Source organism: Mauremys reevesii, linkage group 6 (assembly GCF_016161935.1).
Source record: "Mauremys reevesii isolate NIE-2019 linkage group 6, ASM1616193v1, whole genome shotgun sequence".
Taxonomy (NCBI): domain Eukaryota; kingdom Metazoa; phylum Chordata; order Testudines; family Geoemydidae; genus Mauremys; species Mauremys reevesii.
This window is the reverse complement of record NC_052628.1, coordinates 79,995,269-80,010,595: the sequence shown is the minus strand read 5'-3', so window position 1 is coordinate 80,010,595 and position 15,327 is coordinate 79,995,269. Positions and strand designations below refer to the sequence as shown.

Sequence of the window (15,327 nt, the reverse complement as noted above, 5' to 3'; positions counted from 1 at the left end):
GTTCTGTGGCCTGCAAGGTGCAGGAGGTCAGACTAGATGAGCACAATGGTCTCATCTGACTTTAGCAAGAGTATCTGAGTAAGAATATACACTACTATTTTAAACCTAACTAGTGTCCCTTAAGAGACTTGCCACAAGATGTCAGAACATACTAGTATTAGAGCTGAGTGGGTCTAATATTTATATTTTTTTCTTTCTTGATATAGGAATTAGATACAATGCTCCTGTCAGATATTTTGAAGTTATTACCTGCAAAAACTTTAGAGTTTTCAATTGTCTAAGTAGCCCCTGGAATCATGGTTAAAGTTCCATGCCTGCCCACCCCAATCTGAAATGGTGCCCCCGTGGGCAGGCATGGAATTCCCTTCCCCCCAGGTGTGGCCCTCTTGGTGTGACTGGAGCCACTCCCCCCCAAATATAGAAGTCAAACTACGCTTATGTATCAGAACTATTAATAATCATAGCAGAAGAATATGCCAAGGAATGGAGAATGAGTACAGATGACAACATTCTATAATAACCAAAGAGCACAGGGATACAGCACCAATGAATCAAGATCCACTTTAAAATTTCAGGCTAGAATGAGCCTCACACCTTGCAGCACAATACAGGGTTTGCAGTAATCACAGTACAAGTATAACATTGGAAATGTAAGTTGTAGACTCAAATTCAGTGAAAAGCAGAAAAATTATGATCTATTGTAGTTATCAGAAGTGTGGCACTTTAACAAAGCCCTTTCCCTGAAAGTATATTAATTGGACTTACAAAAATGACATAACATAGTCACCCCCATCATAAACAATTAGCCTAAATCAAAATCCCTACCAAACCTTAATCTGGCCTGAGCTCCTTGGCCCTGGAGAACTTTATATTATATCACCCTGCAGCTCATTTTGGTAGCAGCCAATCAGCCCCTCAACCTGTCCATTTTTGGGGGGAGGGTGTTTTTTTCCCCCTTGCTGTTGTGATAAGATTAACAAAACCCAACAAACAAATTTTCATTTCACCTCCCCGGCTCAGGGAGAAATGAGGGGTCACCATCAAGAACCAAAGATGTAAGTAAGAACAAAACTTAACAAAAATCTCCTAATTACCACCACCTATCAATTGGAAGTTGCAATATTGCTTTCTTAACGCTAGATGGTGCTGTGCGAAGGTATAAACAGCACTAACAAATCCATCCCATGACCAAAACCTGGACGTCATCAGTACTGCTAGTAGATTCACCTGGATCTAGGAGAAATGCACGAAGCTATTCTTCTAAGGTAAAGTGCTCAGATTTCTCCTGTTTGTAGTATGAAAAGAAAGAATTAGGAAGGAAGAAACTGGCTCTGCAGTGTGTATGTTGTAGTTTGTTTGTTTTTCTTTTCCTTTGGGTCATTTTTATTGCTACAGTGAAGGCCTTTAATACAGTACCTTTTTTGATTAACCCTTAAAAAGTTCTGCTTCTTGGATTTGTATATTTTCAGTAGGGGATTACTCTATTACACTATATTTCTCCTTCTCTTGGGACAAAGGTGATGTAAAGCTAGTGATACTAGCTACTCCAAGAGGAGTAGGAAGCAAGCAAGCCAGTCTATGCCCACAATCTTTCTGCCCATGCTAACAGAGCAGCCTCCCCACACAGGGGAGTACAGGAAGGGATGGTGCACTAGCTACATTGCGCTTTTGTGTTTGGGAGTGCTGGGAAGGGAGCCCTTGTTGACTGTTTGACAACTTCAGTCTGGGGCTTTACCTTTAAGGAACAATCCAGCCCCAAGGAAGAAATAATAATGCTTGAATTTCTGTGTTTACAGTAAGCCAGAGCTTGATTTGAGTCACTTGCAGAACCGGAGTCCTATCTCCGCTACTGATTTGTTGTGTGCTGGTAGGCAAATCACTCAAGTCAGCAATTTCAAACTTGGCTGCCTGAAGTAAAGTACCCAGTTCCATATGGGGGGAGGGGGGGGAATAAACTCTGTCTGCTCCAGTATTTCCCCTTTACCCAACCCACATATCACAAATAAAACAAGTCAATTGTTATTTATTTATCAGTTGAAACAAGTTACAACTCTCCCCTTCCAGAACATGGTTCTCTTTAATTGCAATGTCTTCATTCCCAGCTCACTTTCCATTCCATTGGCTTTTGTTGCTACTTGAGTTTTCAGGCCTTAGAATCTATCCCTCTGTTAAGTTACTTTCCCAGAGAGGTTTGCCATATCAAGACAACCTGAGGGCTATGTGCTGTTGTGGACTTTCACACTGCAGAAGTTTCAAAGCTGGTGGTAGAAGTGCTGCCTCCACCAATAACTAGCTGGTGGGGAGGGAGAGGAGCATCACTTGGGCACTGTATGTGATCTGTGGGCCAAATTGTCAATGTTATGTTTGATATGGAAAAATATTTGCATATTTTATTATATGGAAACATCAGACTCAGGCATGCCCATTGGCAGTTGATGCCTGACTGACTATATATACACACCTAGTAGCTGCATGTACAATCTATAAAGAGGAGGAATTGCCTGAACCAGTCCACTGTCTGTTTTCAGCAGCCTGCTCAATGCAGATTTGATGAGGGGAAAATGGAAGATAGTTAGCCTACATACACACATGAGAAGGGAGTGAAGGAGTTATTTCAACTGACTGACACAAGGGCTTGTCACTGGGCTCCCTGTTCAGTTCTGAATGTTACTCTCTGATGCACCATTACCTGAAGTCTTGTTACTAGGTGAAACTGACAAAAGATGCCAATTTACAGCATTAGATAAAGACCATAATGCAGATGGTACAAAACACTGCAGTTGATGCCTATCCTGCTGGCCATTGTGAGTCTCCATTGTATGCCACTTACTGCAGTGTTTTCTCACCTCCCCAGTAGCCTTTGCTATATTTGGCCACTCCCATGACAAGAAACTTAGAAAAATCTCCTTCATTCTAGATCTGGGTTTTTAACATTGCCCTTTTTACAGGTGAGAGGTTTAAAAGAGAAACAAAGTGTTGCTAATTAATAGCCATCATCGTTCAAATCTTCAAGGAAGTAATTTCTCATCTTAAAAGAGAGGTGCTCAGCTATTACCAGACCAATCGCTGTTTTTTTTCTCGGTCCTCTTTAAAATAGTATCTTCAGGCAGAAGAACATAGCAACAGTGTTGGTTCAGCAACACTTGAAGAAAACCTTTCTCGCCACTCTAAGTATTAGATTATGGCACTCTGCGTGAATAGCTGAAACCTACATTATGCAGGGGATACTTCTGCCCTTCTAGGTCAAAGATATGAAAGGGATGACTGAAACAAAGGCTCCATCTTCATGCTCAGCTGCAGTGCAGCCTCTTTTATTTTATCTGATTAAAGCTATCCAACATTGTTTCAATTAAATACAAAATCCTGGGTTTTGAATTTATGTAAGAATTCCATTTTTAACAAAAAATGAAACATTTTGCAGAAGAACCCTTGCTTTTGTTTGCATGGCTTCTCTTTGAGTTTTATCTGAAGAAATATTATTTTTACTAAAGGAACGTGATGCTAGAAAAAGAGTTTTTGCTTAACTTGAATCCTTTCTTATATTTGAGTGTCTACCTTTTGTCTGTATATCTTGGACCTTTGTTCTTGGTAATTGGCATTTGTACAGATACAGTGCACCGTTGAAGGGTGAACTAGCCCTTTAATGGGAGTGGGCCTCAGCTGCACCATGCCAGGCTTAGCCCACCTCCCCATATGACTAAGAACCAGGGCTGGTGGGGGACAAAAGGGTGGCCTGAGTTCAGTCAGACTTTGGGGAGGAAATTTAGAGGGAAGGGGACAAGACTCAGTTCTTCAGTGCTCCCATGCAGAAGGTCTGGGGGTGAGAGGTCGGTAAGGAGCAGGAACCTACTGAGGGATAAACCTCAGCGAATGGGCTTGTAGGGAACAGGAGCCTGCTGAGTGAGAAGCCCCGGCTAGGCGGGCTGTAAAGGACTGTGGACTGGAAAGGAGGAAGGGCTGGAAAGAAGGAGGAGTCTTGATAAGCCCGAAAGTCTTTTTTGACTCTAGTGGGAGGACTATATGGCTACTGAAGCCCATTATAAACTGAAAGGACTAATTGCTCCTGGTGAAATGGGCTGAAAGGCTCTAGTGTTAGTTTATGTTAGTAAACCACCTCAGAGGTGGTGCAGTATAGAGAGAATGTGAGCTGTGGTGGTGTGTTTGCATGGTGGTAGGTATACTGAGGCAATGGCAGGGTCTGAGGCTAGACTGGGTAAGCCCTACTACAGGCACACTGAGTTATATTTGCTCACCACTTAACTTTTCTGCTTTATAAGGTCTGATTCTATTCCCTTTTAAGTCAATGGCAAAACAGGACTGGACTCTAAAATTAGCATCTTACTGCTTATAGTAGGTCTTGACTGCCAGTTCTGCTCTACGCTTCCTGCTTAACTACAGCCTGTCTTGTACCCTCTGTGAATTAAAGGCCTGATCATGCAATGTGCTGAGCACACTATTGACACTTGCTACCTTGCTGGACTGGGCCCTAACACTTGAGCCTACACCAATCCTTCACAACAAAACTTACCAGATATGTGGGTTTATCATGCTAGCAGTGCATACAAGTGATTGGATGTAAATAACGGCAGTTCCAGCCTTTACTTGTATTCCGTTAGTGATCTGCCCTAGCTTTTATATGTGAGATTGTTCAGCATACCCTCTTCTTTCTTAAATAAAAAGACATTTGCAGAATGTCATTATTTAATCCCTTTGGGATGATTCCATGAGATAATTGTGATGTATACTTGTTCACAATTTAGAGTGAATGTGTAGGTAAAGGTAAGGTTGTACTTTTGTCGCCACTAAATGAACTGGAGAACCCACGATTTCCACTTAGCAAAAATTCATGCCTAGATGGGGCCAAATTCTGTTCTCACTTACATTGGTGTAAATCTGGAACAACCCAGTTGAAGTCAATGGAGTTACGTGTTGAGTGTGTGGATGAAGGAGACAGTTTAGTTGAACAAACTTGGGGAGGGTTGAAAGAAGAGCCTCCCATGCAGGAGTCTAGCCAAAAGGTGAGAATTAGTATGATGGAGATATAGCAGAAATGGTGCTAGTAGGGGAAACAACTTCACTGTCATCTGTCAGCCATGAGAAGACACTTCATGGACTAATTTAGACATGTGAGACCCACAAAATGTTTTCATGTTTTGTGTTTGTGATTATTCCTGTACCTTTTATGAACTTGGCCATTTACACTATGACTAACAAGCTTCCCCATTCCCTTCAAATTCACCATGACAGAATTACTGTCCTAGATATGGTTTGGGAAAGGATGGGGAACATGATAGATCCAAGCCTTTACTGAACTTTGTATTGTGAAATCCAAACAATCTTGGTTTACTGTGGCTGTTTCATTTGGGGGGCACCAGGCACTTCCCACATTTGACTTGGGCCAAAACCATGTATTTAAATTTTACTGCATCAGTTTGCAATCTGTGGCCTGCAAAAGCTGTTGGAGGTGGGGTGGGTGAGGGAAAATATAAATGCAACTAACTTCTCATCATGGTTGAATTGATCACAACATATTTCCCTATAAATTTTCCATCTGTGTATTTTTTTTGTAGAATTAGTTGGTTCTCTTGTTGTTTAGGGTTTTCTTCATGCATATGTGTCTGTTATATATATCTGTTTTTAATTTTAAAACTTTCAGTGTGTGAGAATAAGAACTGGATTTAAGTGTAGTATTTTAGTTTGTTTTTGTTGTGTTGGACCAAAAGAAATATTTTCTCTGTCCACAAGAGGTCACCCTATAATTTTGAACACTGCACTTGGACATAATCAGTCTTTAATAATGTAGGAAAGCTAGTAATCTGAACAAAGCTTTAATCAAATCATTCTAGCCTTTTATGCTGTTGAAATAACACTTTGGTGTAACTGGTTCTAAACTAACACTATTAAATGTAGTAAAATTAATATTGTTAAATTTGTATTTATATTTGTAATTTTTGGTATCAGGGAAACAATTACCTCACAAATGCATTGATTGTTTCCAACATGTTATGAAATTGAAAAGTGCTAGGTATTAGGTGCTAAGAGTGGTCAGTGCTATACAAGACATGGAACATATTCCCTGCCCAAAGAAATTTACAAATGCCCACAAAGATAACCTGGAGGATTTGACATAAATTCACAAAAGTAAAAATTCAGATTCCTTGCTTGGTCCTTAACCCATATTGAGTTGATAATTCTGAAGTGTGAAAATGGTGCACAATCTTTTATAGAGAGAGTTGCAGTAACATAGGAGGGGGAAAAATGTTCTACAAGAAAATGGTAGAATAATGAACAAGGGCTTGGGGGTAGGTCTCACTGAAGTAGGAATTTTTTCACTGTACATTAAAGGCATCATGCCCCTCTAAAATTGTTTGACCTGAATAGGAATCCTAATGAGGCATAACCCTTTTGCCCTTCATTCAGGTTGTCCCTCTTTCCTCATACCTTCTGTGTTGCCTTTCTTTCTCTGACCCTTTCATGCTGTTGCTCCCTTCCTCTCCATCTGGCTTTCGCACTGCACTTCCATGTTGCTTTAGGCTGAGCACATGAGTTGGCTGTGGACGAAAAGTAGCTGGAATCCTGTGTCTCTTAACCACTGACCCAAATCCCTCATAACCAATACTCTTAGTTCATTTCAGTTTACATCTGATAGCACGTAGACCAGTGTGGCAAGGAAACACAATGCAAAGAGTTCAGGTCCTGGCTTTCACAGTTCCCTCTGATCACACAGGCAATAGAAGAATCTGGTGATGTGCTTGGTCTTATGCACCATATGTGCTACAATCCCTGAGAACAATGGAATGAACTGAGAAGCCATGAGGGTAAGAATCCTTAACTATGAAGTGCCTGGCTGTGATGTTTTGACATTTTATCATATATGGTGAGATTCTTCCAAATCTGTGTCTTTTTAAGTTTGCATGTTAAGAGACACTTAGATGCAAATACTGGACCATCTGTAATTTCAGTAACTGTATATACAAATATGTGAACATATTTTGGCCCACTCTGGATCCTTCTTAAGTAATTTTCTTATCTCCCCTACCCATACACAAATGGGTACGTGGAAGTTCACGATTAACAAATTGCAAGGCACTGAATCAGGTCAAGACTTTCATTCTATTTCACTACCTATGGAAACTGGAGCCTACTTGTAGTGAAATCCAGAGTATACATCTGAAAAGTGTTAGTGAGCATTGTTTATTTGCCCCATCCACATTAATTCAGTGTGAGACTTGCAGTGGCCATTCCCATCACAGATTATTCTTCGAAACAGTGCATGCGTTCCTCTCTATGATTATGTATTCTTATAAGAGGATAGACAAATAACTAGCAACACTTAGCAAATGTATAGCACTTGACCTTTGTAAAGGATTGTATATACTAGGGTAAATTTGATCCTAGTGTAAGCAGGCACTACTCTACTGACTTAACTGGAATTCTCTGTTTACATTAGGGCTGAATTTGGCCCATTAACTAATTCTCTCAAAACCTCTGTGAAGCAGGTATGATTATGTCCGTTTTACAAATAAGTAAACTAAGACAGAGGTTATGATGTCCTCAAGCAAGTCCATAGCAGAGGCAGGATTATGATGCAGGCATTGTGTATGGGGCTAGAAGCCAGTATTCTACTAGACTAAATGTGACTGCATTAAATATTTGAGAAAAGATTCAAAGCAATATTCCAGGAAATCTCTTCAGTGCTGAACTGTGTCCCACACTAGTTGCAATCTGAGAAATGCTCTCAGGAAACAGTTGGTTTATCTAATATATTTCCCTGTACCCCCAAATTAAATGGAGGTTCCATAGGAAACTATTGCTGGGGCCTGAAGTTAAACAGCTCATGTTTTGCTTACAAAACCTGAATATTTTGCAGCTATTAGATTTGAATTCCGATTCTGTCATGGATATACTGACACTAGTGTTCATGAAGTAACTAGAAATAAACATAGGAAATATTACTAAGTATTAAATTGAAGGTATGTCCAAACTGAACAAAAATTGCAGTACTTAAAGGCTGAAACTTTTCTTCAGATAAAATAATGCATTAACATACATTGTTGGCATCACAACAGAAGCAGAAGTTTCTAGTCCAGATGCTGCTTGATCTAAGATTCCTAAATGAAGCGATGAAGTATTGAAAAGGACACTTTCAGTGTTCTGGACCTGAATTGCATTTAAAGGAGGACTGTGTGCCCCAGGGGATTTGGTAACAGGATACAGACTCTTTTGTCTAAATCCAGCCTAAGTTAGTAGCAATCATATATCATTACTTCATGATGGCTCTCTAGTGGCCTATAGGAAACAAGTTGGTGCTGGTCTCAACCCACTTCTTAGGGAACAGCTATCCACATAACAAACACTACTGGCAGCCTCAGCATTGATGCCAGCTCATTGAATAGACATGGAAACTGAAACTACCCTCCTCATTGGACTTGGTTCATTTGGCACTGATGCCTTCATTGTGGGGAAGTCTGTACTACTACTACCTGTTCTGGGGATAAACAGAAAACTTCAGTATTCAATTAATTAATTCTTGCTGCTTTCACACTAAATTCATTTTAAAAGGGCACTATCTGCTCAAATTTGACCCCCAAATTAGATTTTTCTAAAATCAAATTTCTACAAACCTTGGCCCAACTGGAACATTTCTGGTTTTCTGAAAAATAAGTGTTAAGAACAAATTAGTTATTCCTCTTCAGTGTTTGCAATCCAAATATTGCAACCTAAAGAACTTGACAAAGGAATGGATATAACCGATTTTTACTATCCTAGGTGAGAGAGATGCCAAAAACAAAATTGGAAAAATACTCTATATAATATAGCATACTTTTAAGTCTATGGTGGTATTAGTGATGTATAGGCAACACAATATTTTGTGTGTGTGTGTGTAATATAGGTAGGTAGAGAAATGTGTGTTGCACTCTGGGGCTGCGCTCTGATTTAGGTGGAGACTTTTCTAAAATGTGTTTTGAAAAATCTAAATCAGCATTGTCAGTTATATTCAATGTATCCTAATGGGACAGTTAGCATACACTTATTTTATAAATACTGTATATTGTGCATTGAATACTTGACTTCAGGGTTTTCTTCATTCTAAAGAAAATATTGTAACTTTGTTAGGTAGCTTCTAAATCATTGAGCCCACAAGGTGGTGCAATTTTACTTTAGTATTGATTACCATTCTGCTAGAAAATGCAAACCTTTTTGTTAATGCACAGATGCAGTAGTTTCTGTACTCTAGAATAAGTACAGGGAATTAAACGTCAGACTTTTGGACAATTTGTACATGGATCACTGCTTAATACATTTCCCTTTTTTGGTTTTCATGTATTGGATCTTTTTTCCAGCAAATCGTTCTAGTGTTTCTGCACAGTAACTTGTAATTACGGCAGGGCGAGAGAAGGATACATTTTAGCAGCAGCTGTTTGAACATCCAGCAGATAGCGCTACTAATCAAGATTACAGTGTTTTGAAAGTGAAAGAAGGCAACAGGGATTTCAGGAGAAATTGGTTACAGTGCATGAAGTACGCTAATTTGGATACTTAGTAAAATGACAGGTGAAACTCTTGTTAGTTTTCAGGGCAAGTGAGTGCGTTGAATATACAGTGAGTTCACAATATGCTACAAATTGTCAACTTTTTAGTTTCCACTAAAACTATTGCACAGTTACACTTGTGAAAATAGAGGAAATAGATACACGTCTAGTGAATTGTTTTTTAAAAATTAATCACAAAGCCGGCTATAAATCATCGTTCCAAATTTGCACTGAAATGCTGGTTGCTTCTTTGCCAAACTTTCATGTGTAATTTTCTGAAATGTGTTAATTGTGTATGAAGGATTAAAACAAAGAACAATAGTAAAGTCTTTAACTAGGAGATGATCGCGTGCTCAAAAGGCCTAACATTCAATTGCATTCTAGAAGCGTGTGCAAATGGAGACATTCATCTGCAATAGCAGATTGGACGATACAAGACCGCAATGCAATTGTCCTCTCATGCCCTCCACCCCAGCAGCAAATCCCCACCCCAGTGGCAGGTGGACAGTGTTGCTATGAAGAAAAAGAATCAATTGTCTGAAGTCCAAACTGCCACACGCCAGACCTCCACTATTGTGCGCTTTCTATAGAAATGCAAAATAGCAGCGTGTGCCATCCACAATCTGCTCCTCACACCGCCTCATTATTCATGCAGGGCTTGTGTCCTCAATTTGGTAAAGTTTGCAAGAACATTTCTGCAGCAACCTACATTGGTAGTAAGTCTGCCAAGCAAAAATAACTAGTTTGCTGGGAAAGGAATCCAAAGCATACAAAATTAGGGAGCGTAATATGCAGTGATCCACGTGTAAATGTAGTTTGTCTAACGCAAAACAGTCTCCTCACCCTTTAATTTTTATTGCGAGTCTGCCCTACTTACTTTTATTGCACTCTAAATAAACCGGTAAGAGTTGCATTGTCTTTATGTTCCCCATATGCAATATTTTTAGTGCATTTGGCATCATTTTTATTAAGACGACGTTCACAGGTAGCAATAGCACCACACAACCCGACATAATTTATACCCCTTTTATGATTTTTTTGTTTAAAAAAAATACATCTGCAGTGTCTGCCTGGCAACACCATAACAAAAGCAGCAGCACTAGTTTACTCGAGGCAATCTAATCCCCACCCCCACGTGGCCTCCTGGCACGAGCCGGCCCAGCCTACCCGCTGATTAACATAATAATACTTCATTAGGCTGGCCAATGAGGGCTGCGGAAACTCCGCCAGCTGCCGGAACAGCAGCCAGGCTGCCTATAAATAAGGCAGCTACAGTCGCTTTGCACTTCACAGTCGCCAGGAGCGGGGCAGAGCCAGTGGGAGAACCGGACCGTGGGATCTAAACGCTGGGCCGCCCCGTGTGGATTCGGATACGGATACAGGCTGTGAGAAGCGACATGACTCTGGAGGAGATTCACGGACAGGAACCAGTGCCCGAGAGCAGCGACAGGTACCTACCCGCCGGGGGCGCGCTGCTGAGCCAGGGGCCGGGGCCGGGGCGCGGGGCCGGGGAACAGCTGCCCGGGGGGCTCGCGCCGGGCGGGCCGGGACTCAGCCGCTCTCCCGCTCTGTGTTGCAGGATGCAGGGCGCCGGCAAAGCCCTCCACGAGCTGCTGGTGTCGGCGCAGCGGCGCGGCGGCCTCACCGCCGGGGTCTACGAGTCGGCCAAGCTGATGAACGTGTGAGTATCCGGGCTGGTGGGGGGCTGGAGTCCGGGGTCCCCGGCCGCGCCCTGTGGCGCCGCGTCTAACGGCCCCTCTGCCCCCCTGCAGCGACCCCGACAAGGTGGCGTTCTGCGTGCTGGCCGCGGCCGAGGAGGACGAGGGGGACATCGCCCTGCAGATCCACTTCACCCTCATCCAGGCCTTCTGCTGCGACAACGACATCGACATCGTCCGCCTGCACGACATCCCCAAGCTGGCCGACATCGTGGGGCCCAGCGAGGAGTCGGGGGAGCCCCGCGACCTGCACTGCATCCTCATCACGGTGAGTCCGGGGCGGCCGCCGCCCAGGGTCCCTGCCCTCCAGCAGCCCCCAGACCTGCTCCTACCAGGGCTAAAGTCCCCTGTTGGCGCTGTGTTGTGACCCAGAGAGTGCAAATCCTGTGCTCCAGCCGCCTCTGGGTGCTGCAACTAATGGCTTGCTGGTGTTCAGCTAATACCACAGATTCCCCCCCGCCCCCGCAAGTCTTTCTTGCTCCTGTCAAGGCACCTGCCCATTTAAAGAGACTAGTGCACCTTCTCAAAGCACCACTGCTTGCTGATCTAGCTTGGTAACATGTATTCATGGAATGTGTTTTGTCTTGTTTGCTCTCACAGAATCCCAATGAGGATGCTTGGAAGGATCCAGCGCTGGAAAAGCTGAATCTCTTTTGCGAGGAAAGCCGAAATGTCAATGATTGGGTGCCCACTATCACCCTGCCTGAGTGATGAAGGTTCAGTGCACGGGAGAGGTTGAAACCTTTGTTGCATTCTCATCATGGTGTTGTACACCTGGGTGAACCAACAAGTTGCTGATTCTGTGGATTAGCCTGGTCAAGAGATCGGATTAAGTCGCTCAGACTGGCAAGCAGTGGGCTCTTGTGGAGAAGGAAGAAGTGAGGGAGAAAGGGGATGTCTCATGCCAGCAGTGAGTCCCTACTATGCTGCAGCAGTGGAATGGCTGGCATGCCATGGAGCTGAATGAGTATTGCAAGTTTACAGGAGCTGAAGAAATATTGCAAGTTTTTAGGTCAAGTGGAACTTTAAGAAGGCAGGACAGAAGGTTGGGGAATCGGGCAAAAATTACTTGGAAAGACTGGACAAACTATTGTAACTATGAACTGTTGGCACTGTCTACAAAACTTTAAAAAGAAAACACTTTGATGGCTTATTAGAGACTTTTTACTGTGACAATTATACAAAGACTTTTTTCTACAAAGACTTATGCAGACCGATTTTATCAGAGGCCTTTGAGCTGCTTTGCAAAATTGGTTTACTAATGCAATAATTTTTATTTATGCTGCTATTAAAGTTCTAATGTTTATAATAAACTTTTTTGATAAATAACTTTGTGTTCTTTTGCTTACTGGGTGAGGAAAACCGTATTGTTTTTTTTTTTAAGTTCAGGGTGTGGGCTATCTTTTTCATATCTCTTTAGTCCTATAAAGTTGTGCTATAATGAACCAACACATGGAAATTTGCCCTTACTTGAAAATACTTATTTTTACCTCTGAGGGATAGCAGCTGATTGAATAGCCATGCTTTCTAGTCAAATTGATCATTTGACCTTTTACTCCTTTGCAACAGCTGCTGATCACAACAGCTTGCAAGGCTGAGGAGCTGCATGCTTAATGAGCTGAGTTGTAGTAGTAGACAGCCTTTTGTTGTCCACTAGAGGAATACCACACATGTTCCAAGAGAACTTGCGTTTCAGACTTCAAAGTGGGTTTTTTTTTGTTATTTAATTTTTTTTAAAATAACCACTATTGGAATCTGTCAAAAAGTCACTATCTGGTAGTAGCCATGATCACAGTTTACAGAAAATTAAAATGATAGTTTACAGGCCCTTCAGACTCTAGTTGTATCAACACTTTATTTAGATTACAAGTAAATCTAAAACTGCAAACACAACTAACATTGCATACATATTTCTAAGGGAATAGCTTGCATCTGCTTCAAGCAGTCATCTGACTTGAAAGTCTGCCATGTTATCTGTAATTGGAACAATAGAAGCTGGGGTTCCCAAACCCAATTGCCTGGGAAAAAAACAAGATCAAGTTTGGGGAGTTATCTAGGAAAAGGTGCATGTTTTTAAAAAAAACAACTTGTTACATTATTATGTGGTGTAACATCACTACTTAGATGCACACTGAGCATTTAGCAGGGAGATTCTAATATACAGTGAACATCTAGTGGGCTGCTGTACCTTCTATATGCTTACAAAAGACAGTTGGGAAGTTGCTGGAAAATCTATTTTAGGAGAAGAGCACAGGAGAATGACACACACAATCCACATTCTTATTTTAATAGCATATATGCAAAGTCTGCTAATACATCCTATCATTGTAGGTGAAGAAAAGAGCAAGGCTGAACTGTAGCATTAAGTATCTTTCAGGAAAATAACTGCATAGGTGTTGGCATAGTTCCTCTATTAGTTGCTTCACAAGTGACTAGCATTTAGTGTTTGATTAGAAGGGCATTTCTAGGTAAATAGTTCAGGTGTACATGTATTTGAGGATTTCACTGCATCACCAGTTCCTGATTCCATTGTTCTTGATAATGGAAGTTCTAATTCTCTGTGGTTTCACTATTCCTGTGGTGCAATATGTTCCACATACTCATTACTGTGCTTTACTGTCATTGCCATTATGTGGTATGATACAGTATCATAATGCAAATAGAGTAATTCATATTCCTGATATGAGTAACATAGCAAGAAATATCCTAAATAGTTTTATGCTGTGAGGAATTACTCTGAAGTATACGTTAGGCTTCTAAGTTTAATTTATTTTTTCTGTGCTACCCTTTCCTATGGATGCTTTTACACATGTCCCATAATATGGAGTATCTTCTTAATATAAATAGAATAGCTATGGTTAATGAAGCAGGCTGGTACATCTGTTACTCTTGGGACACAGTTGTAAATGTCTGGTATTTAAATTCTGTGGTGCATTAAAAATACAAAAGATAAAAATAAGTGTTGAGGAGGTGGAAATTTTAAATCTTATTCCTCCACTTGCACATGTTCTCACTTCAAAAGTTACTTTTAAACTAAGGCTTTCTTAGTAGTATTAAGAAGGAATGGTGTCTTTTCCATCAGTTAAGAAGAAAACCTACTCATGCAGCACTAGTGCAAAGGAGCAAAGATTGCTTCTAAAGCAATTACCTTGACACATACGAAATATCAAGTCAGTTTTTCTGCATTGACAAATATATGCTCTTTCATTTTTGAGAATCTTGCAGGTCTGTGGTAGATTTCTAAGAAATAGCACTTGGCACTCTTACATAATCAGTATGTGGCTCAGAACAGCTAAAATGAACTGTCCTGACATCAACTTTCATGCAAAGTGTGAGCAGTAAATTATGGCCTTGAGTGGTTTAAACAAGCTGTTGAGCAGATAAAACTGAACAAAGTTCTTAAATTATAGACATTGCATTAAAATGAAGAAATAACTTGGCCAGTTTGATGGTTTGGCTGTGTATATAAGCCATGGTAAGGTTTATTTTATTTTGTTATAAGCAGGAAAGCAAAACAACATCCTAAAACTAATTCAATCTACAGTAACTCTGTTTTAGTAGCTATGGTGAAAATATATTGCGCTTCAGACAATAATGAAACAAGCCCAGATCAGCACTCTAATTTTGAAGTACACACTTGGGAAAGAAGGAGATGATTTTGCACTTACTTTCATTACAAGTTGAGAGGCTGCCCCTGTCCTCTCTGTATGTCTTGAAATTTGCAATTTGTGCCTTGTGAAAAGTATGTCAATTCATTCTTTTGACCCATATGCTATTGAAAATCTTTCTGGTTTAATACATTTAGCTGAAGTGCAAATAGCAGTAAGCCCAATTTAGCTTGGGTTTGTTATTAAAATGGCCCATAGCGATCAATATTTACTGCATAGCAATCAAATATATGCAGTTTATGAAATATGTATTGTTGCAAATATTTCTAAGGATAGACATTACTCAACATGGCAAAACTTCAGCAGCTGGTATCAATTGACCTGAGTAATCATCTTTACATACTCAAATATATTTAATCTGTGAGAAAAAAAAACTGTACAGTTGTTATAAAGGTATGTATGTGTCCT

The 15,327-nt window shown here is 40.8% G+C and overlaps 1 protein-coding gene across 4 annotated transcripts; it reads left to right on the top strand.

The window, feature by feature from the left end:
- The first annotated feature begins 1,141 nt into the window (after positions 1-1,141).
- Positions 1,142-12,548, top strand: GADD45G (growth arrest and DNA damage inducible gamma). 4 transcript variants are annotated; one of them, XM_039545993.1, is made up of 6 exons: positions 1,148-1,265; positions 6,728-6,818; positions 10,827-10,983; positions 11,113-11,214; positions 11,306-11,519; positions 11,852-12,548. In XM_039545993.1, exons 3-6 carry the CDS (start codon positions 10,931-10,933, stop codon positions 11,960-11,962), a joined length of 480 nt encoding a protein of 159 aa, XP_039401927.1. In that variant the 5' UTR covers positions 1,148-1,265; positions 6,728-6,818; positions 10,827-10,930; the 3' UTR covers positions 11,963-12,548. The 4 variants fall into 4 exon arrangements, with proteins under 4 accessions (XP_039401929.1, XP_039401927.1, XP_039401928.1 ...); XM_039545994.1 differs by having other exon boundaries at positions 10,731-10,983; XM_039545995.1 differs by lacking the exon at positions 6,728-6,818 and having other exon boundaries at positions 1,142-1,265; positions 10,731-10,983.
- The last annotated feature ends 2,779 nt before the right edge of the window (positions 12,549-15,327 follow it).